This window comes from Nestor notabilis, unplaced genomic scaffold (genome assembly GCF_000696875.1).
Source record: "Nestor notabilis isolate BGI_N333 unplaced genomic scaffold, ASM69687v1 scaffold806, whole genome shotgun sequence".
Lineage (NCBI taxonomy): Eukaryota > Metazoa > Chordata > Aves > Psittaciformes > Psittacidae > Nestor > Nestor notabilis.
The window spans coordinates 85,642-107,563 of record NW_009932184.1 but is presented as its reverse complement, the minus strand read 5'-3'; the positions used below and the strand labels follow the sequence as shown (position 1 = coordinate 107,563).

Below are 21,922 nucleotides of genomic sequence, written 5' to 3'. Positions count from 1 at the left end.
GAGACTTCTAAAGGGGAGATGTCTCACCTTTCCAGCTTCCCTTCAAGAACAAAGCACTGCCTACTCTTCGGCCATGTTTCCTAAGAAAAGAAAGCTTACATGTGTAAGCTTTACCTCTCACACACGTATTTGTGAGACAGAAAGACGGTCTGTCCATACCCCAAACAACTTTGGAGCCTCTTGGCCATCACCAGCCAACCTGACAGCTGCTCTCTCAGAAAACCAATGTCTGACTGTAGGAAATGCTGCCAGTACCTCCATTAAGGGAAAGACTGCAATGTGGGCTCAGCATTATTAGACACCAGATAACCCACATCATCAAATGCTCCACAGAATCATGGAAAGGACCTTAAGATCATCTAGTCCCAACCCCCTGCCATGGGCAGGGACCCCTCACACTAGACCATGTCGCCCAAGGCTCTGTCCAACCTGGCCCTGAACACTGCCATGTCATCATCCCATAGGAAAAGCTCCTGAGATGCCAGAAAGCCTAACTACAAGGCACAGAGGTCTGGGGAAAGCCAACTTTGGTACTTCTGCTGCTCCTGAAACAACTTGTTCCCAGAAATGTCATTAAAACTGCTCAATGGACTTTTCATCTGGTGGCAGGTAACTCTGCCTGGTCCTCTCATGTCCTCTTACCAGGATGAAGTCCGTCTGATAGGTGGAGAGCATGAACACTGAGATGTTTTGGTCAGCTAGTGGTGCTATTACTGACTTGGCAATTTTGGTCACTCCGATGGGCTGGGAGCCAGAGAAGCCACCTCCACCAGACACCACGTTGAGGGCAAGCCATGTCGCATCAGCCACACTCAAGTGTTCCGAGGAAGGAAGCTCTGCAAAGACACAGAGGGGAGGGATAGATATTTGTTTTAGAGGCAGAGAGAGCCAGGCCCGCATTCTGGTTCATGTGGTTAGCACAGACCCCAGTGCAATGAATGAGATGAGCCCACTGGGCTTCCCACACTGCTATTCCAGCCAACCTCCTGAGCTTCCCACACTGCTTCACAGGAAGGTACTGTGCTGCGTTTTAGATACACCAAGTGCAGCAACTTCCACTGCAGGATTCATACACATTTTCAAGGATAACACACTACATGTGCCTCAGCAATTAGCTCAGAATGCTGGTGACCAGCACTGCTGATTTCCCCATGTGGCAACAGCCTGAGGTGTTTAACTTAACTCACATCTCTTTCATCACACAATTTCTCCAGATACTTTACTCGAACTTTTATTGTCTCTTTTATTTCCTTTTTCCTGCTCTAAACCCAGATTTTATTCTCCTGGACTCGAGATGGAGATTGACAGAGCAGCCTGGGCGCTAGCCCAAGACTTTGGAGATGCAGAGCAGGGACCCTATGCATCTGTGGGCTGCTGCCTCCATCTCTAAAGCAGAAGCCAAGAGCCTCACAGCTCTGTAAGGGATGGACGGTCTAACACACACACCAGAGATCAAGGTGACCACTTACAAAGATAACAGAAATCTTTTTAAGAATAACCCCAGTTCCGTTCCATTTGCTTCTAGTCTATTGTCGTTAAGTAGTTAAAAATGTGCACCTAAACCACTTAATACAAACTGTTAGCTGTTTCAAAGAAACCTTAATGTATTAACAGCCCATAAAATCAGATGCAGACTCTGGAATGAAGGCATAAGCCTCTGTAAGTTTTTCTGGACTTTGGATTTTGGTTTGGCAAATTATAGAAATAAACAGGTCAGATCCAGATCCAGATTTACAAATGCATAATCCCAGTTAAAACTACTCGGCATAAGGAACCTGACCTCAGCTGCAGATGCAGCCAGCAAAGATACAGCAGAGGTCCCAACAGAAACCTACACACTTTGCTTAGAGGTTAAATGCAGCCCAGCAATCCCAAAGCACAAATCCCAGCACTGCTGCTCTTGCAGTCGGTGCCCTGGCACTGTAGGCAAATCACTTCATGTCTCCATCCCCGCATGTCCTACTCTGTCCACCCATTCCTGGCTCCTCCATACACTTCTTTCTCCTTTCCTTCTGCTTCAGTGAGACCTTTGGGAGCTGTTTCTGTACAGCTCCAGACACCATGTAATAAATTCCTAACCTCACCCCCTCTGAATCCCCAGGCACCACTGCTGTGAGACAATGACAGGGCTGAAAACCCAAAACGAACTGAATAACAAATACTATTCATTTGCTCTCCTCAATAACCTCAATTGTGTGTGCCATGAAAATAACCCTGAGCAAACACACTGCAAACAGTGGGGACACTGAGGGTTCTGCATTTTGATGTTTAGCTTCATAGACCAATGTTTCTTTTTTAGAGAACAATCAGAGCTTACGTGGAATGAAAACTAGACACCAGGGAGAGGGGTAAGTTTGTGCATGAATCAACAGCATGTTACCTCAGAGAGACCAGTCCAAGTTGCTTGCAGAAAATTATTGCAGCAAAATACCATTTTCTGATCAGACAGCCCTTAGTATCAGAAGAGCACCAGTAAAAAGCTTACTACATCAATTGGCATGGAGGAGCTAGGGCTCAAAACAACTGCTGCTGATCTAATAAGCAGCTGACGTCTTTTTTTCCTTTATTCCCACCTCTGCTCCTTGCCTGTGAAATAAATAAGAAGAAGAAGGGAAAAAAAACCCAGATGTGTTCCTTCTTTGGACATGTATTTGCTCCCTGGCAGCCCGGAGTGGGCAGGCACAGGCGAGGCCACCTGCACGTCATTGGTATTTACACTTCCATTTCCCGCATCCCAGAGCCATTAAAGCAGCCAGGCAACTACATCACGGAAAGGTCAAGTGACACCTTCCCTCTCTGCAAACTCATCCCCAAAAGCCTCTGGCAGCGTGGCCAACCCAGTAAGTGCACAGGATGCATGGGCAGCTCCAAGTGCTCTGGGGTCTGGTGCTCACCGACCTGGACGCCCACAGCGAGCACATCCCAGATGTGCCGAAGTCCGCTCATCATAGATTTACAGACTGGTTTGGGTTGGAAGGGACCTTAAAGCTCATCCAGTTCCAACCCCCTGCCACGGGCAGGGACACCTTCCACTAGCCCAGGTTGCTCCAAGCCCCTGTGTCCAACCTGGCCTTGAACACTGCCAGGGATGGGGCAGCCACAGCTTCTCTGGGCACCCTGTGCCAGCGCCTCAGCACCATCACAGGGAAGAACTTCTACCTCAGAGCTCATCTCAATCTCCCCTCTGGCAGGTTAAAGCCATTGCCCTTGTCTTGTCCCTACAGTCCCTTGTTCAAAGCCCCTCTCCATGTTTCCTGCAGGCTTCCTTTAGGTATTAGAAGACTGTTGTAAGGTCTCCCTAGAGCCTTCTCTTCTCCAGCTCTCCCAGCCTGTCTCCAGAGCACAGGGGCTCCAGCCCCTTCAGCATCTCCATGGCCTCCTCTGGACTTGCTCAAGAAGGTCCATGATGACTTGTTACCAGCAGCAAGAAGAGATCACAACTCATTTCCCTCTCTATAAACAGAGTAGATGATGTTCCTGCTTTGTACAGGTGATGTGGGCCTGGCTGCAGTTCATTAAATACCAGTTGCGATACTATTTCAGGTCAGAGATGTGGCAGAAGATGCATTATTTCAGAGTGTACAGAGGCATTCTCACACTTCACTCTGGCAGCAGTGGGACTGGAGAAGCTGTCTGGAGAAGACCTCATCAACCTCTTCCTCAGGGGGCAGAAAGGCTGATTTGCCCACTGCATTTGTAATTACTGAAAAGTGTTGACCGTGTTTGGTTTTATGTGTTTAACAGGCCCTATGAAGTGTGACAGGGGCCACTGCACTGCCTTAAGTAACCTGCTTCTCATCATTCAATTAACTTTGCAAAAAATATATAGAAAGTGACAGAAATACTGATTTTGAACAGGGTTTCCACTAGGCAGCCAGATGGAAAAGTACAACCCAAATTTTAATGAAACAAACCCAGGCCAGAGGCTCAACAAGTTAGTTTAAATAGCATCAAATAAGCCATGTGGGAAGGTGCTTTGCCCAGGAAGCCGTTAAATGCAGTAAACCCAAGGAGACCTGAAAACACCAAATGCAACATTAACACAGACTCAGTGAGGCAGAATAAGGTAATAAATAAAGAGCAAAATGAGGAATCACCCATGTTTCAGTACCGACCCACCAAACTTACCATCGGCACCACTTCCCTGCAGGAGAGCAGAGCTCCTGACACCACAGAGCTGCCATAAACCCCACCAACCTACACCTAGAGGTGATCACCTTGATAGCCCAAGCACAGCACTCATCTTGTGTATGATTCTGCCTGGCAGTGCAACGCTAGGTACCAACTGCCGGTGGGCTCCAATAGCCCATGGTACTCTCCATTTTCTCTCATCCAAAGTTCTCCTTGCTGCATGAAATCTGCAGTGACACCAAGCAGACAGATGCCATGTGGGACACAGCACCCCCCAAGGGAAATATTAAACCAATGCCAATTCGTGCTCAAATCCAACCCAACAAACACATGTCAAATAAGGTTTAAGGCATGAGTTAAACTGCTTATTCACACCATGGGTGTCTATCTACCTACCCATGGGGCAGGTAGAGCTGAAGCAAAGCAGAATCCATGGCACACATCATCCTGGGATGCGAGGTGCTGAGTATCATATTGGTCATAGTTGGCTCCTGAGCTCAAATAATCAATACCATTTCCAGGGAGGACAACAAACACTGGCCACAACCCAAACAAGGATTGAATTGCTGCTGCCAGAGTGTTCTAAAATGCTGTAAGCACTGTGAGCTGGTGCTCCACGTGGCACTCTTAAAATACCTTTGGGAGGATGCTGGCCAGATGATGAGCTTCCAGCTCATGGGTCTCTGCAAGCTTCCTGTGATCACAGAAAGCATGGAAGGACAATCTCCTGGTTGACAGTCCTGACCAAAGAGTCATCCCAATGGTGTGGGTCTGCACAACTTTCTTTTGTTTTCTGAAAGAGCACTGGGAAATGTGCACATGCTCTGAGAAAGTGCAGCACCACCAGAACTTTTTATCCCCTTTCTGTACCTAATTTAAATGGGTTCAAATGTCTCATAAAAGGGTTACAGTGAAGGCAGATAACTGGAAAATGCACAGTTCTGTAGCAGAAATGCATCTCACCTACCCACACTGGTAACTGGATCAGGGCCGTGCAAAGCACTGCCAACCAGGGACTTACTCCCTTCCTCCAAAAGGATACCCTGTGAGCTGTTCTCTGTGGCCCTCATTCAAACTTAGTGGTGATCCCACCTGATGACACCTATTAGCTTTCAAGTGAAATTGCAGATATATGATGGACTTTTTGTAGTGCTTGGAGAGAAATGAAGGCACTCAGCTGGTCTGGTTTTTGGTGTGGCGTGTTGGATCATCTCCTTAGCACTCATCTTCACAAATTTCTGTGTTCTAGCAGACTACTCTCAGTGATGTACTACTCCTTGAGTTGTTCTGGTACTCTGAATGAACCTATTGCTCATTCAATTCATCATTAGAGACTCATGTTTGCAGCCACGGCTAGCTCCAAATGCTAAAAAATAATGAAGTTTAAAACATACTGTGGATTGTTTGACCACCCTTCTGGCTATAGATCCCTTGCACTGGACTTATTTCACCTTTTATAGCCTCCCTCTGAAAAAATGCCAGCAAGACTCCCGCTTGTATTAAAAAGATAGAGGAAAAGGCTCTGGCAGTAGCAGGACTCCACTGGTCAAGCATTAAAAATAGAAGTGCTGCCAACTGCAAAATCCATGATAAATTGGGAGAGCTGTCACCAACGTCTCTATGTGGCAGCACAATTTATATAAATATTTTTAATAGGATTTTTATGTTTATTAAAGGATTCTCTTCCCACTGCCCAGTGGAAGCTTTTCATTGGTCTGCAGTTTTCAAATCCCCTCTTGTAATGAAGTGAGGGATTATCACGGGTTGTAAAGCCCAATCCAAAGCCTGGGCATCTTCCTGACTTCTCTGTTGGCTTTATCACGCAGCCACCAAGGAGGGGCTGGAAATGCCACTGGGTGCTTCCCAAAAGAGTGTGTGATGGGACAAGCATCCACGGGCTGATGGGGAGCTGGGCTGCCCAGGGCAAGTCTTCAGCACCCACTGCTGTGGTTTCTCTGACGTCTGATAGATTGCATGTGTTGAACTGGATGTCTCTGCTCAGAAAATGCTTTAGGAACATCATATCCTTGTGACATTTTGGCCACATAAACTCAAACTCTGGAGGGGAGAGTGGGAGGAAGATAACAACCTGAGCCTCATTCCTTTTGAGCAACTGAGCTAACTAAAGATTCTTTTAATGTTAGGAAATGGAGTACTTTGTTTCTCTCGCTTCCAGAGAGCTGTGCAAAAGGGGATAAAGCAGAGTAAAGATGTCATTTATCAGGTTCTCTAGTGTGCCAGAAAGAGCTCCGGAGCTGGTCCAATGCCAACTCTATGAGTCCCAGGCTCACTACTCTGGAAGCACAAGGGTTATTCCTGCAGGATGCCGTTTCTCGCTTTGCCCTGCCTCAAGGACAAGGCAAAGTGATCCAGTGCTGAGCTTCCCCCACAGGGACACCACCAGTGCAGCAAAAAAAATCTTGGGGGTGTTACAATGCAAATCATAACCTTTCAGAGTGATACAAATACCCCTTCTTTTTGCCTCAAAACACAGACACTGCCAGCTTCACACTTAATCACTGGAAGCAAAGACTTTTGCTGCCACACAAATCCTAAAGAAGCCCCCTGAGCAGTTTTTAGCGTGGTGTAAGGCGGCTGCCAGGCAGAAAGTCCTTGGTGTCAGTTGGATTGGAGTGCCACGGAGCAATCCCACGCTGAGGGACTTATCTAAGCACAATAGCCCGGCAAGATGAAAGCACCCTGCTTGGCTGTGCATTAGGAAACGTGGTGATCAGGGCCAAAAAGTTAATGCTTTTGTGCGCAAGAGAAGGAAGAAAATCCCACAGCTCTGATTCAGCTGAAATCATCTCACAAGCCAATGAGCTCCAGCATGTCTTGGGAAGAGGTCGGTGTGCTCACAACAAAGCAGCTTTTGCAATTTTTTCCATTTATGCTAATGGTTTGGTCAGCTGCCACCCTCTGCAGAGAGCAGAGGTGATCACAGAAACAAAGACTGGTTTGAGTTGGAAGGGACCTCTAAAGGCCACCTAGTCCAACCCCCCTGCCATAAGCAGAGATATCTTCAACTAGATAAGGTTACCCAAAGCCCCATCCAACCTGGCTTTGAATGTTTCCAGGGATGGGGCATCTATCACCTCTCTGGACAACCTGTTCCAATAATGGGTGCAGAGGCAGGCAGAGTAGACAGCCCTGACAGCATGATACAAGGGGCACAATGCCTCCAGCATCACACCTCTGCCCCCCAGCATGCAGTGGGACATGAGCAGTGAGACATGTCACACAGCAACACATCAGGAACTTTTAAAGCACTGGTAGTTCCAAATGTTCATGAGATACCAAGTGCTACCAGCAAATGGGACAGCAGGTTTCTCCAGGATCACAGTGGACCATCAAACTTCAATTTTTGTCTCTTTTATTGCTCTTCTTTGTACATTCCAAATTTCTTCCTGATGGGATGCTCGGGCACTTCTGCACGGCTGGATCCCCAGCACGGGAACCTCACCTAACTGGGTGCTTCTGTATTTTTGACATTTTCTCCTAACAGAGAATGCAAAACTGAGGGGGTTTTATTCCAAACTCCCTCAACAGGGAAGCTGTGAAACCTGTCATCTCATTTTCCTATTTAGGTATTATCCCACTCACAAAACTGTCAAAAGAACATCGTTAGGTTCATAAACTCCAACACTCTGCACTGAGGAAATGACAGCTTGACATTTTATATATTTAACCTCAATGTTTCTGTGCCTCAGTTTCCTATCTATGAAGTGGGTACAAACCCCCTATTTCTTCTGAATCTTGCTCTCAAGAAACAGCTGCTCTATTTAGCTGAGGTTTATGTTCATCTCACAACTGAAGCAATTCACAGTTAATGCAAAAATCAGCACAAGCAGCATGGAAAATTTCTGCCCAAAGAGGGAGTGTGGCAAAGATTTCAGTGTCTGAAAACAGGGTGAGAATGGGAAGTTTTGCTCTGGCCTCTTCAAGAGTCCTTCCTTCATCACTGAGGGAGGAAGCTGTTGGTGCTAGTGCTATTGCAGGGATACTCAGGTAGGTTTTAAAGGCAAAGGTCTCTCACTTTCCACTTTCATGACTGTAAAAGACAAGCAGAGAGACAGAGGGAATGAAAGACAAAGATGACAAGAAGGAAGCAAACAAGAAAGCACTCTCAGGAAAAACAAGCACCCAGAGCCTGTCCAAGTCTCCCTCCCTAAGCTCTGAGCAGCCAGCACTCATACAGCATCCAGTATGGACCAGCTCACCCAAAACTACCTCCCAGAAGGGCTCCCACAGTAATGTCAAGCAATGCAGCCATTTCCCCTCATTTCTCACCTTGAATTTATCTTATACTGGTCCTTGTCTGCTGCTACAGGTTTTCTTTCAATTCTGGATTAACTACATCTTAAGGCAACTTATGGGTTTACATCAGAATGAATGTACCCAGTACAATTTCCTCATGTTTTCTTGATAATTCAACTCAAACTCTACCCAGTGTAATAACCAGTTTGAATTTCAAACTATTCATGTGAATAGGACAGACTACATTTACATGGAATTACATATGGTGCCCAGGTCCCATGTCCATCTGACAGAAACTACTGTTGTTACAAGCAAGGGAGTTCTCCAAGCCCTTTACTGGGGGGAAATAACAAACACATTCATCCCACCCTTAGTTAATAAAAACTGGGAGAGTAAAAAAAAACCTGCTTCAGAGAGCACTAAGGTCACCCAGGACATTTCTTCAAGCCCTGTTCAGAGAGAGAAATAGCTCCTAACCAGAGGCATTAAGTGATTTAATACAGAGTACTTCCAGCCACCTCGGGAGCTACCAGAGAGCCTGTGTCAGTTCAGCCACACTGAAGCTTCACTGGCTCCATAAAGCACGCACAGGGACATGTGAGTATTCTGAATTTTCAAATCAGCTGGGAACATTTTAGGTAAAGACCCTACTTTTTCTAAGCAGCCCCATCCACTCTCCCCTACAAGACAACTTTTTCTACACTCAAGCAGCTCTCCTGCAAGGCCTTTGTAAGAAGTTTGCAGGGAGGGAATGCCACTGCTCAGCTTCTCCACTGTTACAGATCTGCCACATAACTGCGTGAAGTAGGAAGCTCTGACAGCACCGGAGATGCCATACTCAGAGATGAGGAAGTCAGTGTATTTTTACCACTCATGGTACAGTTACACAAACATATCATAGGCTCAATGTCCATGCCCTGGGATGGTGGAGGAAGACAGTGTTGCTGCTTCTCTTTGCCTGTCTGGGAACACGTGCATCCCTTTCTCAGCAGATGCCAAACGGATCCATCCTACTGACACGGACACAGCCTATGTGAAGAGCAGTGAGATGCTGAGGGGTGGCACCTTCCTGGAAAGTTGACTTGCTAGCCCGTTAAGAGCAGCAGATGTGGCAATGTATTCACACTAATTCCAGAGCCTGGGAAGGAATATGTGCTAATTAAACTTATTCTTTCTGCTCAGCATGTCCTCAACTGCATTTGTACAGAGCAGAGATGACGCCATGTGGCTGACTGATCTATTTACACCTCTAGAGTCCCCTGCTCATCCCCATTCCCGTTTCCCAATTAAGGGTGCAGACAGGAATTTGGGCTAGTTCCAGCAATCTGATACGCCTGGCACACCACTGGGACTGAAGAGACAAACCAGTGATTTTTACCCAATGTAAGCTGCTCAGGATCTCTCTGTTGCCTGAAAACAGGCAAATGCAGGAACCTGAAAAGCTCCTTCCTGGGAAAGAGCTAAAATAAAATTAATCTTGTTGCTGGAGCCTGTTGTGAATGCAAAAAACCAGCAAATACAGCTTAAAACTGCCTGCCAAGTTTTTGGACTTCAAGAAGCAGAGGCAAGAAGCATGCTGTAAGTCCATGTCCCCTACCACAACCAAGGGACCATTATATTTGGAAAGACATCTCCTGTACCTGTTAAAAGAGAAGGTTGGGAGCTTGTGAATGATCTAATTCAAAGGTAATCAAGGCATTGCAGACAGGGAAAAGAAAGCTTCTAGATGTGTTTTGCTATCAGCACCTCAGGGCTTTTGCTGGTTCCCCAGCTTGTCCTGGTCACTGAAGCACCAGAGGCTGCAAGAGTGATTTTAACACTTTGCTCTTGCAGGGATGGGCCGTGTCTCTGCACCCCAGGCCTCTGCCAGCATGGGCTGCATTTCTGCCATGTGCTCAGTGTACAGATTGAGAAAGCAGAACCAGAATTAAAGAGCAGCTGACCTCTGAGGCGGTGAAGACCAGCGCAGGGGATGAAGCTCTTTTGCTGCATTCGGCCCTGCTGGCTTGGACCTAAGAGATCTACATGTTGACAGATGCTCTTCCAACTTGGACATGTGAGTCTCTTCCTCCCTGTAGTGCTCCAGGCCTTTGGATGAGGTGTTACAGCTGGAGCTGCCTCCAGCAGGGATGCCTCCAGCAGAACACAGCTCACTTGTACAACTGTGCTCCTGGATTTGGTGACTATCCAAATTGCCACTGAGCAGCAAACAAATATTTGCACAAGTTCACGGAAGCTTTTTATGGAATAGAGGAGCAATGATACTGAAAAGATGAATACACTATGCTGCAGGTAGGAAGAATTTTGTAATTGAAAATATGCGCTGAGGAGCCCATATAACGCTAACCTTCATCTGTATTCAGGAATTAAGTATGTTCCTTCTTATTTCCACTGTTTATTTATCTTCTAAATGTGGAGGAATCAGAATACTTATCAGTTACATGTTGGAAAACATGTAACCTCCCTGATCTCCCACAGCATTTGAATGAGTCAGCTTGTGCCAAGGCAACCAAGAAGGCCAGGAACACCCTGGCCTGTATCAGATACAGCGTGGCCAGCAGAACCAGGGCAGCGATCATCCCCTGTACTGGGCACTGGTGAGGCTGCATCTCAAATCCTGTGTTTAGTTCTGGGCCCCGCACTACACGAGAGACATAGAGATGCTGGAGCAGGTCCAGAGAAGAGCAATGGAACTAGTGCAGGGCCTGGAGCACAAGTCTTGGGAGGAACAGCTGAGGGACCTGGGGGAATTTAGTCTGGAGAAGACAAAGCTCAGGGGGACCTTATTGCTCTCTACAACTACTTGAAAGGAGACTATAGTGAGGTGGGGGTCAGTCTCTTCTCCCAAGGAACAAGTGATAGAACAAGAAGGAATGGCCTCAAGCTGTGCCAGAAGAAGTTTAGATTGGATATTAGTAAACATTTCTTCACCAAAAGGGTAGTCACTCATTGGAACAGGCTGCCCAGGGCAGTGGTGGAGTCACTATTCATGAAGGTATTTAAGAGATGTGTAGATGTGGTGCTGAGAAACATAGTTCAGCAACAGACTTGGCAGTAACGGGTTAATCGTTGGACTCTATGATCTTAAAGATCTTTCTTTAAAGATCTTTCTTTTTCTTTTTTCTGTGATTCTACAATTTCAGTACTGGTGCTTCCTGGAGCAGCTAGTTCTCAAGATGAATATTCTTGTGGCTGCAGCAACAGCATCTCTCTCTTCCAGACTTCTTTATAGTCCTTGCCGAGCTGGCTGCTGGCTTAGGGGCAAGTAGAGCTTCAGGCTGTTTCACAAGTGACCAGACAGTGACAGACCCCATGTGGAGAAGGTGGGGCAGTGGCAAGGGTTGCAGCGTTGTAGATGGATGCTGTGACTCCAGCACAGTGCTCTGGCCCCAGCAGAAATGGCTTACTTGCCTTACTGTGCCAACTAGCTTTGACATGATCTTGAGCACATCACATCCTCTCCCATACCTGTGTTTTCCTTCCACGTTAACTGTTTGGCTGCTGAAGTCCTTCTCTCTTGCAATACGCATGTGAAATACTGGTACCACAGAGTACTGTGGTTCCTGGGTGTTACAGTAATAGCATGAAAATCAGCCCAGATGACACGGACACCCGTCCTGGTGCACTTAATGGAAGCAGTTCCCCTTTGTCCCCTGGTATTTCCATTTCATGCCGTTTTCCCAAAGCCACCCATGCTCGCAGTGCTGTGGCACTCAGAGCCATCCCCAGCAGTGCCTGTGCCGCTAAGGTGAGGGGTCTCCATGCCTCTGAATAAGGAAAACCAGCAACAGCTGCAGAAATCCAAGCAGTTGCTTTTTTCTCCCTCCATTAGGCTCCAATCTACAACCAAAACAAGTGACTCCTTTGGTCTGCATCTGGAGAGCAGCTGGATCCCCTTGCATTACTGGAAGGCCAGGATTTCCTAGCAGGAAAAGAATGTGTTTGCAATGCAAGTTCCCTTTGCAGGAGAGAAATCTTCAGCCACGTGAAATATAGTGTATTTTCTTTAAAATATTCCTCCCAATCTCAGCTTCCTCATCTTCAAGCAAAGAATCAGCATCCCTGTGTTGACCTGACAGACAGCTGAACTCAACAACCACTACATGCTGCACTGCAGCCTTCCAGGTGCTGCAAGAAGAGGCCAAAAACACTTCTTGGAGACTCTGTCACAACTAACCACTCACCAAGCAGTGACATGTTCTGCCACACATCTACCAGACCTGCTGCAGCCCAAGCTGCTTCACCAGAGCTGATGTACAGTGCTAGAGCAGGGCGCTGGAAGGTAAACCCTTCACATGAAAACGTCAAGGTCTCCAATTTCTGGAGTTGTTTTTCTATATGTTCCTATCTTCTTGTTCCAGTTAAAAGGTGTGGAGGAGAAGACATCTCTCTTGGAGATGTTCTGGATATGCACCAACAACCATACTGAGCCAGATCAGGGGCACCTTCAATAGTGTCCAGTGACAGATGATCACACAGGTCCCATTTTTGGGGTGTTCCTGTCTCACTCTGAGGCTACAAGGATGGATCCAAAGCACCGCCCAAACAATTACATGAGTTTAAGAGGGACTTTAAGGGCAGTGCAGACATATCTGTGTGCAAACCAGAGAGAAACCTGGGTGCGCTGGCTACCCAACCCATCATCGCGAGTGTGGTACCTGTTTGCCACTTGTCCTCTAAGCCCATCATCATAAGCACCAAAGCCCCTCCCTGGCTGCCAGCCACACAGGCCAGCTGAGCTCTGCTTCGTCCCCATCTCCAGCCAGTGCCAAACATGCAGGTGACACAGGGTGTGCTGGGAAGAGGATTCACAGCAGCTCAGTTTCCAGTTTGCGACATACTTCTTTCTACCTCCCCTTTCTTACTCCACCTGTGAACCTGTACATAGACAGATGGGATATTTCAGTATTTTGTTTGTACTGGGAAAATTTTTTCTTAGCTGGGAAGTGCCAAATTATGCCAGAGGTGTCATCAAACTGCCATTTCTGGACATCAACGCTGCACACACTCACCCAGGCAGAGCCTTTCGAAACAGCTGCAGCAGAAATGCTGCCTCTTCCATAGATGAAGTCCTCAAAGCCATGACCTAGTGCACATGAGCCAGCATCCTTCCAAAAGCATGGAACAAGGCCAAAGCAACAGATCTGCCAGAGGGACAGGATTTACCAGCCATCCCTGAAAGAGGTGAAAGAGGCTGGGACTGCAAATGGTGCGAACATCTCCCGCACTCCTACTGGCTACATGCACACCTTAGAGCTGTCCTCCAACTCTGACCCAGCCAGGCTGCAGCACTTCATCAAAAGGGGTCTGAGCCACGGGCACTGTATCTGACTCTGTATAGAAGGGGCCACTCTTCTGGAGGGAGACAGTGCTTATCATTCAGTGGTAAACAACTGCTACTCATTTCTCCACAGTGCTTACCATTCAGTGGTAGACAACTGCTACTCATTTCTCCTTATAGACCCCCCAACACACACCTGGAGACAAGCCTGCTCCCAGCAATGGGATACAAAGCTCATTCTTCACTGTATTCACACCACTGCTGTCCTGGTGGGGTGCAGCTTCCAGCACTGCGCTGTGGGCTCCCTTCCATCCCCCTGCTCCAGCAACCCTGGCCAGGGCAGCCCCACCAGCCCTGTCCTCTTCCGTGGTTAGCAAAACAATCATGGCTTTATTTATAAGGTACGACAGCAACTCCTCCAGGTAAACCAAACCTGCACATCCAAGCTGGGGAGAGAAATGAATGCAGATGAGTTTATTTTTGCACAGCCTCCTACTACAAGAGCCCCGGGAGTTGCTCACATTACATCATACCCCCACCCCCTCCTCGCATCAAACCCTGCAAAGGCACAATGCTGACGAGCAATAGCCATAGGAAAATTAACTCTTTGCTGTGCTGGATGCATGCTGCACTCTTCAATGGCCAGCAGAGATCCAGTGCTGGTTCTCTGTGGTTAGCTGATACAGGAAGGGATGTGTGAACCCTCAGAGAAAACCTCTGCCTCCAAGTATTTATCTAACAGAACAATGACTTTTCTAACAGGATAAAGAGTCTGAGCTGCTCCCAGTGTGCCCCAAATGTAGGACAAAACATGGGCAAGAGAAGCCACCTGATACCTCAAGAACAGCCTAACAGTGCTGATGGCGGGACGTGACTGAGCAGGACTCTCAATTCCCACCCACAGACTTCAATTACACAAGAACGGGTATTGTTAGTGTCGATCTTCCTCGAGACCCACGTGGCCTGACGGAGCAGCCGCCGCCGGAGACACAGGCACAGGCATCTTGTCGAGAGCAACACAAAAGCTTTTCTTTGCAGGAAATTAAAAACAAGGAAACAAACACCAGCGCTTGCGTAAGCCCCAGACTGGCTCAGACAGAAAATTACCTCGAGACTGTTTGTGTTCCAGATCAATGGATCAGCTGCGGCACGGGGCAATTAGCACCTTGAAATTATTCAGCAAGCCACAGAGTGGGAATTTTAGGGGAGGTGGTGAGGGAAGGGTGAGAGCAAGCAGGAATAACAATAGATCTTTCTGGATACAAAAGTCAATGCTTGGGTCCAGCTGAGCCCGAGCTACAATATGAATGTTGCTGTTGGATGCTTTTGCAACCAGGCAAAAGGGGGACGGGAGGGAGCTGGAGGGGAGCTGACACTGCACCCTGAGAATGGGTATTTGGTATGAACATGGAAAGCAGAGCACGTATTTTCTGTCTGGGACTAACGATAAATAGCCCAGTTGGACCACAAGCCTAACACTCCAAGCAAGGCAAAACTACTCCGTAAGCAGATCCTAGCTGTGCTAGGTATGTGGATGGGCACAAGGGGAAGCGGGCCACAAGGCAAATACTTGCAGCAGGTATTGGCTTGGTCAGGGCTCTGCCCAAGCCTGTGAGAAGGCTCAGGATCAGAGCGAGGATTCTCCAGGGGCTGGGTACTCTCTGCAACCCCACTCCCTGGCAGCAGACACCCCAAAAAACCTTCGTCTGCCTGGATGCTACCACAGGATCATAGATAACCAGCTTGGAAGGGACCACAAGGATCATCTAGTCCAACCTTTCTAGGCAAGCATGACCTAGATTAGATGTTCCAGCACACTGTCTCATGAAGATATTGATCTGATTATTCCTGCCACCATTAGGAACAGAAAAATCTCATTACTTCCTGTGTGCTGACATAATGCTTTACTGTTGCTATCAGGGGAGGATGAGGGAGGGAAGACGGGATGACTACGGCTGGCTCCACTGTAACCTCTTCCATGGCCCTTCTTTAAACAAATCAGAACTCCAAACTCATCCAGGAGAAATGAGACGTTTGCTCAGAGGGGCCCTGTTCCCAGCTCACTGGGATCAACAGGAATCAATCCCTCTCCCTGTGACCCAGGGAAGCCTACATAGCCTTTTCTGTGGGACATGGGAGCTTTCCCCACCATCCCTGAAAACAAAAAAGCCAGATATCAAAGACGTAACAAGTATTAAAGCAACTACATGAGAAAGCCTTGCTCCTGATCTCCATGCTTCTATTATTAATCTTGGATGAGAAGAAAGCCACCTCTGTCCAAACAATTTTCTATTATCAGGAATGTATTTGCATCTAATCAGAACACGGGGAGGCCATGGCAAGCGGAGTGCAAAACTCTTTCAAGCACTGATGCTCTTAACACTTTGAAATCATGCTAATCTGATAAGGCACTGAGGGAATTATACAAGTAAACAAAGCCAGGCCCTGTTAAGGAGTATTAGAGATCAAGCACACCACGTATTTAGTGCTGGGAGGGCACGAGGGAGGCTGCAATGGGTAGTACCATCCATCCTGGGCAGGAGAGGCTGCAGAGTGCCTGGCATGGGGAGGAAAGCCAGCCTGCCCCAAGCACTGATCAGTGCAGCTCACGACAAGGAAAATTAAACAGCAGGATGCAAGCGCTGCTGCTCACAGCTAGATCTTCCTGCACATTAACATTTGATCACAGCGCTTCCTTCGCCAGGATACAGGGAGATGCAGGAGAAGGACAGGCTAAAAAACATGAATAAAACCAGCCAGGATGTAAGGGTTAGCTGCAAACGAAGCAAATGGGAGACAGCAAGGTGATTCCTCTGCATGGTTGGTTGGTGTTTGGCAAAACCTGAATCCTCTCTGCATTCCAGGTTGCGGGTAACACTTCAGCTTTGTGAAAATGATGCTGGAAGGCTGCAAACTGCCTCCCATCCTCCTCCTGTGCCGGCTTCGCTGGGAACTCGCCTCCCATCTCCCTGCAGCGTCCTCCAGAAAAATAATCCTCACAGTTGGAAGAAAGCTGATCCAAGTCCTAACTCCTAAATCAATTTCTAACTTAGGGGCAATTTTTCAACAGCCTCTCCCCAGCCTGGCACACACTGAGCCCGGCTTTGCGCAAGCGCTGCTCCAGGACTCAGCACCTCGGAAAGTCTGACTGCAAATCAAACCCCCAAACCAGACCCACTCCCAAGCAGCACATGCTTCCTATGAGGTTTTGTTGGCACCTTCTTTGTCTTGCTTTCCTTATTTATATCATGGGGATATGAACGTTGTCGTTTCAGGAATGCTGCTGAGTGAGTAATGGCTGCAAAGCATTTGGAAGGTAAAACAGTCTGGGTAATTATTACCCTGAGCAACAAAGGACAAGACAATTCAAGAGTGCACACTGACAGATTACACCATCATACTACCCAAAATCTCCCAGCAATTCCTTGTCGAGGGACCAGGTCCAATGCTGTATGTTGTGAGAGATGCCACTGTGTTTTCATCTCTTCTTCAGCATTTGATTGAATTGGTTTTATTATGGTAATTGTCAGTGAAAAAGAAATAGATTAATGGGGTAAGGAGAAGGGGAAGAGAGACTCCAGGAGAGTCTCACACTGATGGGATGAGCCAGGAATCGCTGCTCTCCTATGTCAGCTCCCCTTTCCTTGGCATCTGCAGCCTTGAAGCACAACGGAATGGGAGCAATGCACATTAGGAAGCCTGGTCCTCTTGATGTGTAATACGGGGACCTTTCCCTTGAGCAGGAAAGGGTGAGCAGGGACAAAATACCTTTCCCACTCCCCACTCACCCATTTGCACAATTAAGTCTGAGATCCTTAAAGAGCTTTTCCTCTGTCTCCACCAACTTTGGTTGAAACCAGCCAAGCAGAGAGACTCATTCACTGCATGTGTGCAAATCTCCCTTTCCTATGGAGAACACAGGTGTTCCTTCAACAGCCGGGCTTTGGGTAATCCAGCACTAAGTGCCACCGAAACAGAAGCATTAGCAGTAATTAAAAATGAGATGCTTTCCACACCAGGCTGTATACGTTGGAGGCAGCCAGTTAACCCAAACAGGATTACAATAGCTCAGGATTTTACTTCTTTATTTCCATTCCCTTAACCATGAGATCAGTGCAGCCAGGCTTGGAAGAAACAGGCTCAAAATTCACTTATGCTGAGACGGATCTGAAGCGAACAAGTATTTTTCCTCTATTTCTCCAGAACATTCAAGACAAATACGGAACAGGACTGACACTGGAAAGCAAATAGCATTTAGTCACCCACACAGACCTCTAACAAGCACTTTACTGTATAAGTGAAAATCCCCTGCAAAAGCAGTTTAGTTCAGGGGAAGGAAACCTTTAGGAGAGTGGTACGAGAACTCCCTGACCGCTCATTTGTGGGAAATTAGAGGTAAAAACAAACCATACAAGGGAAACCAGAATGGTTTAAGTGGGAAACCTCCAAGCTGAGGAAGCAGTTGGGCTGTGGTGGCCTGCTATCATGTAAATGTATAATGTGCTTGTGTGCACCTATATACATGCTCCTATATATAACACAAAGCATGCCAACTTCTGCACGCCCAGCAATGCTCTCCTCCTCCCATCCAGTCCCATTTTCAATGAGTAGCAGGCTTGTAAGCACAGGCAATTTGTCTTCAGGCCACACATGTGAGCTGGCATCAGGAGCGTTTGACCCCTTTTTGACCCCAGAGCATAGGTTCATTCCATTTATGTATTTTTGATCGGTAACCCACAACAGAGGGTTTTGGCACTGCTGCTGGAAGGTCAGAGAAGAACCACAGAGAAGCAAGTCCCAGGCACAGAGCCCTTGCAGAACATGAGCTGTCAGCTGCCTCCGCCAGGAATTTGCTGTGTGTTGAATTCAAAGAATCTCTTTCAAAAACAGAAATCCCACTCAGGCCTCCATGCCAGGATGGTAAGCTGGCAGCCCAGAGCTGGTGACACAGCACAAGGAGCATCCCACGTTCAGACGGGGCAGCCGACCTGACAGAGACACTCAACTACGAGTCCTGCGAGAAGGTCCTGCGGAGAGGGAAGGGATGGGATGAGATGGAGAAGGCAGATGGATGCAGGAGGAGAAACTCCCTCTGAGAACAGGCTCTACTCCTGCCCAGCACTAAGCATGCTGTCGTAGCCACTTTATCAGCATTGCCTAGGGCAGGAGAAGGGACCTGCAGAGCTGATGAGGCCCTAAGAACCATTCCCCGGATCTCCTTTTTCCTCCAACGGCTAAAAAAGACCTTTCATAACTTAGACCCTACTTCCATTAGGTGTCAGTGAACATCCTCTGATGACTTCTGGCACTGTCAGCTCAAAGGATTTGATAAGAGAGTCCAGGACAAATGCCTGAGAAGACAAAGGTTCAGCCAGGAGGACAACATTGGTCCTGAGGCCCTGTAAAACCGCTAAGTGAGGCTGAGGATCAAGAGACGACCCCATGAGAAAGAGCCATGTCCATCAATGGTGGGGAGAAAACTACGCCAGGGTGAGACTACCAAATGCACATGTTCTCTCCATGAGTTCCCAGGCAAAATCAGGTGTATGTCCCGGGAGCAGACTTCAGGAGTGGGAGGAACTATGAGGCTGGGTTTTCAAATTCTTCAAGAGCACAAATCTCGAATGTACAGCACTTAGGAATTTCCAGCAGTCCTATTTCTAAAGCCCTAATAACCACATGTCCGAAGAAGCTCTAGAGAAGAAGGTGGATACAGGGGCCAGGAGATTCCCCTTGCACAAGGCAGGCACGTAGTTAAAGCAGCAACAGCAGAGGAGAGTTGGGTTGTACATTCCTTGCTTGAGACAAACCAGAGCATCCTATTTTTCAGTGCTCAGGTTTAAAAAAAATCCCCCAAACTTGACAGTTCATTCCCACTGAGCTCACAAGACAGTACCAGGAGATTTAATCATTACAAATGCTTCATCACAGGATAAAGCTTCTGCAGCTTCACATCCCACGGTGGGAACAGCCTTTCCTGGGAAGGGACAATCCCCTCAGGATTAGAGCATTTTGTGGACTAAGCACACACTCCCACTGCCTCCTCTCCCTCTCCAAACACACTATGGAACAGGCACAAGTGACGATACAAGAAACACATAATGATGGTGATTCTCCCTGGGTGGACAATAACATCTCCTCTCCTCTGAAAGCCCACCTCCAGGCTGCACTGGGGAACAACAACCAGGCATCTCTCCGGCCACAGCGGGTGCGTTGCCACCGTCACCCACTCCTGCTCTGGCACGTGAATTTGCTGTTTAATAAACTTTCCTGCAGTTTGTGCTTCTCGGTAACCCTGCAGTAGTAGTCATGGTGACAAAACTGGGGTCCTTGGCAACGCACCAATGATGCTGCAAATCTACAATGACTAATCCTAAAAGCCTAATTTGTAGAACTCATTTAAATGCTTAAAGAGAAGCAGGTCACCACAGGGGTCGATTCAATGGCTATGGCATATCTGGTGGTGAAGCAGTTGTTACAGGAGGAGCAGCCAGGGCATCTTCTGGTCATAAAATTAAGTGGATTTTTAATGCAAGATGTAGACTAAAGAGATTAAAAGGAAAGCACAAATTAAACATAGGCACAATAACAAACCCAGCTGATTTCCAGTCAAAGAGCTGGGCAAAGCTTCCAGATGAAATGCTGTTTTAAATAACAATCCCACACAACAATATCGCTGATACAGTACTGCCTGGTTTATTTGTGCCTATTCAGAATGTAATGAATGCTCTGCTCAACACATCTAGCCCGTAAGTGTGCAAAACCATGGTGCAGCACAGCCCATTCCCCAAATTGGCCCCATTAAAGGCACACAGAGGATGCAGACGGAGGACTTACCAGTGCAATGGTTCCCAGCTTCACCAGGAGAGCTGATGGGCTGAGCACCTGCCCATGCCACCGTCTTCCCCAGGGTTTTCCCCATGGGGGAGCACATACAGGACAACAGCTCTCATTACCTATTACTCAGTGCTTCAGACTTCCAGCTCTTTGCTGGCACAAAAAAGTTCATGGCCACATCTCCAGTTAATATGCTGACAACGCCACTGAGGGAAGAGCACCAAAGGAAGAACACTGCTCTAATGGTGCTGGGCTAGACCAACAGGGCAGCATTCAAGCCACTGGCTCTTTTATCCACAGCTTTTGTGTTTCTCCTCTTCAACTGTCTGCCACCTGGCAGTTAACACACACAGGCACGAGGACATGGAGTGGCTTCTGCTGACACATACATCAGCAAACCCCCTTTGCATAGGCGCTCTCTCCCTCTTCATACAAATAAAGCAATAAGCACTGTGGACAATATCTTACCCCACAGAAAGCAAATTACACTGGCCTGAGGCTGCAGAGTTCTAAATCTTTAACCCATAGTGCTAAACAATTACCACTCACCTAATTTGTTGTGGGTTTGAGTAAGCATTCACATCGTTGGAACTCAGCAACCACCAGAGACAAGCATCAACACGCAAGCAGGTTAAGTCATCTGATCACACGGTGTTATGATTTCCATGTCCTGACCCACGGCCTCAACCCACTGCCCTTCCTACACAGGCATCTTCCAGAGAAAGACTTCTTTGATCTGACCGGGAGTTGGGACATGAAGCACATTTATGTGGCAGAAAGTAGGCAGCTTTAGTCAAAAACAAGCAGACAAAAATACTTGTTTGATAAAATCCTAGTTCTATTTACTTATCAAGATTTCCCCCTTCTTAAAACCGGTTGTAACATAACTGCACTTGCCATTGTGGCTGACAAAGAGCCAACCCGAGAGCGAAGCACCGTTGGTGCCCTTCATTAGTTTGTCAACGTTTCCGCTCCTGCAGAGGAAATTGAGTTTAACCAGGAGCTACCTGCAGTCATACTTCATTATATTGCTGTAATAAAGCAATAGAAACAACAATAATTACTACGGGTACTAATGACTTCTGCTGCACCTTCAAGAGCAAAGTGTGCCGCTTGATCTATGTGATGCTTGTTTGGATGCAGTCAAGACGCTTCTTGGGTAAGTTCACGCAAAACAAATGCTCTGTAAGTCTTGAAGATAGACACAACCTCGGCTCTTTTGAAGAACAAAATCCTTGCTGATCCCACTGGGGACTGAATCAGTGATCCTGGAGGGCCTGGACAGTTAAGACGTGATCTCTGGTCACCTAAAATATTAGTCTCCTTGGTGACAGAGATGCCACAGCTCATTAACAGGATCCATCTACTATGGTAAGAAACCTTAATGTAGATTTATCCCATTGATATTGACATTCT

At 47.3% G+C, this 21,922-nt stretch overlaps 1 protein-coding gene across 1 annotated transcript in view; it reads right to left on the bottom strand.

Annotated features, from left to right (window-relative positions):
• LOC104407060 (GATS-like protein 1) overlaps nt 1–21,458 on the bottom strand; it is a 31,094-nt gene extending 9,636 nt beyond the window's left edge. The window contains exons 1-2 of the mRNA XM_010016237.1: nt 21,353–21,458; nt 643–836 (exon numbers count right to left, since the gene is read on the bottom strand). Coding sequence (XP_010014539.1) covers nt 643–836; nt 21,353–21,458 — 300 coding nt within the window. The remainder of the gene's footprint in view (nt 1–642; nt 837–21,352) is intronic.
• Nucleotides 21,459–21,922: the final 464 nt, after the last annotated feature.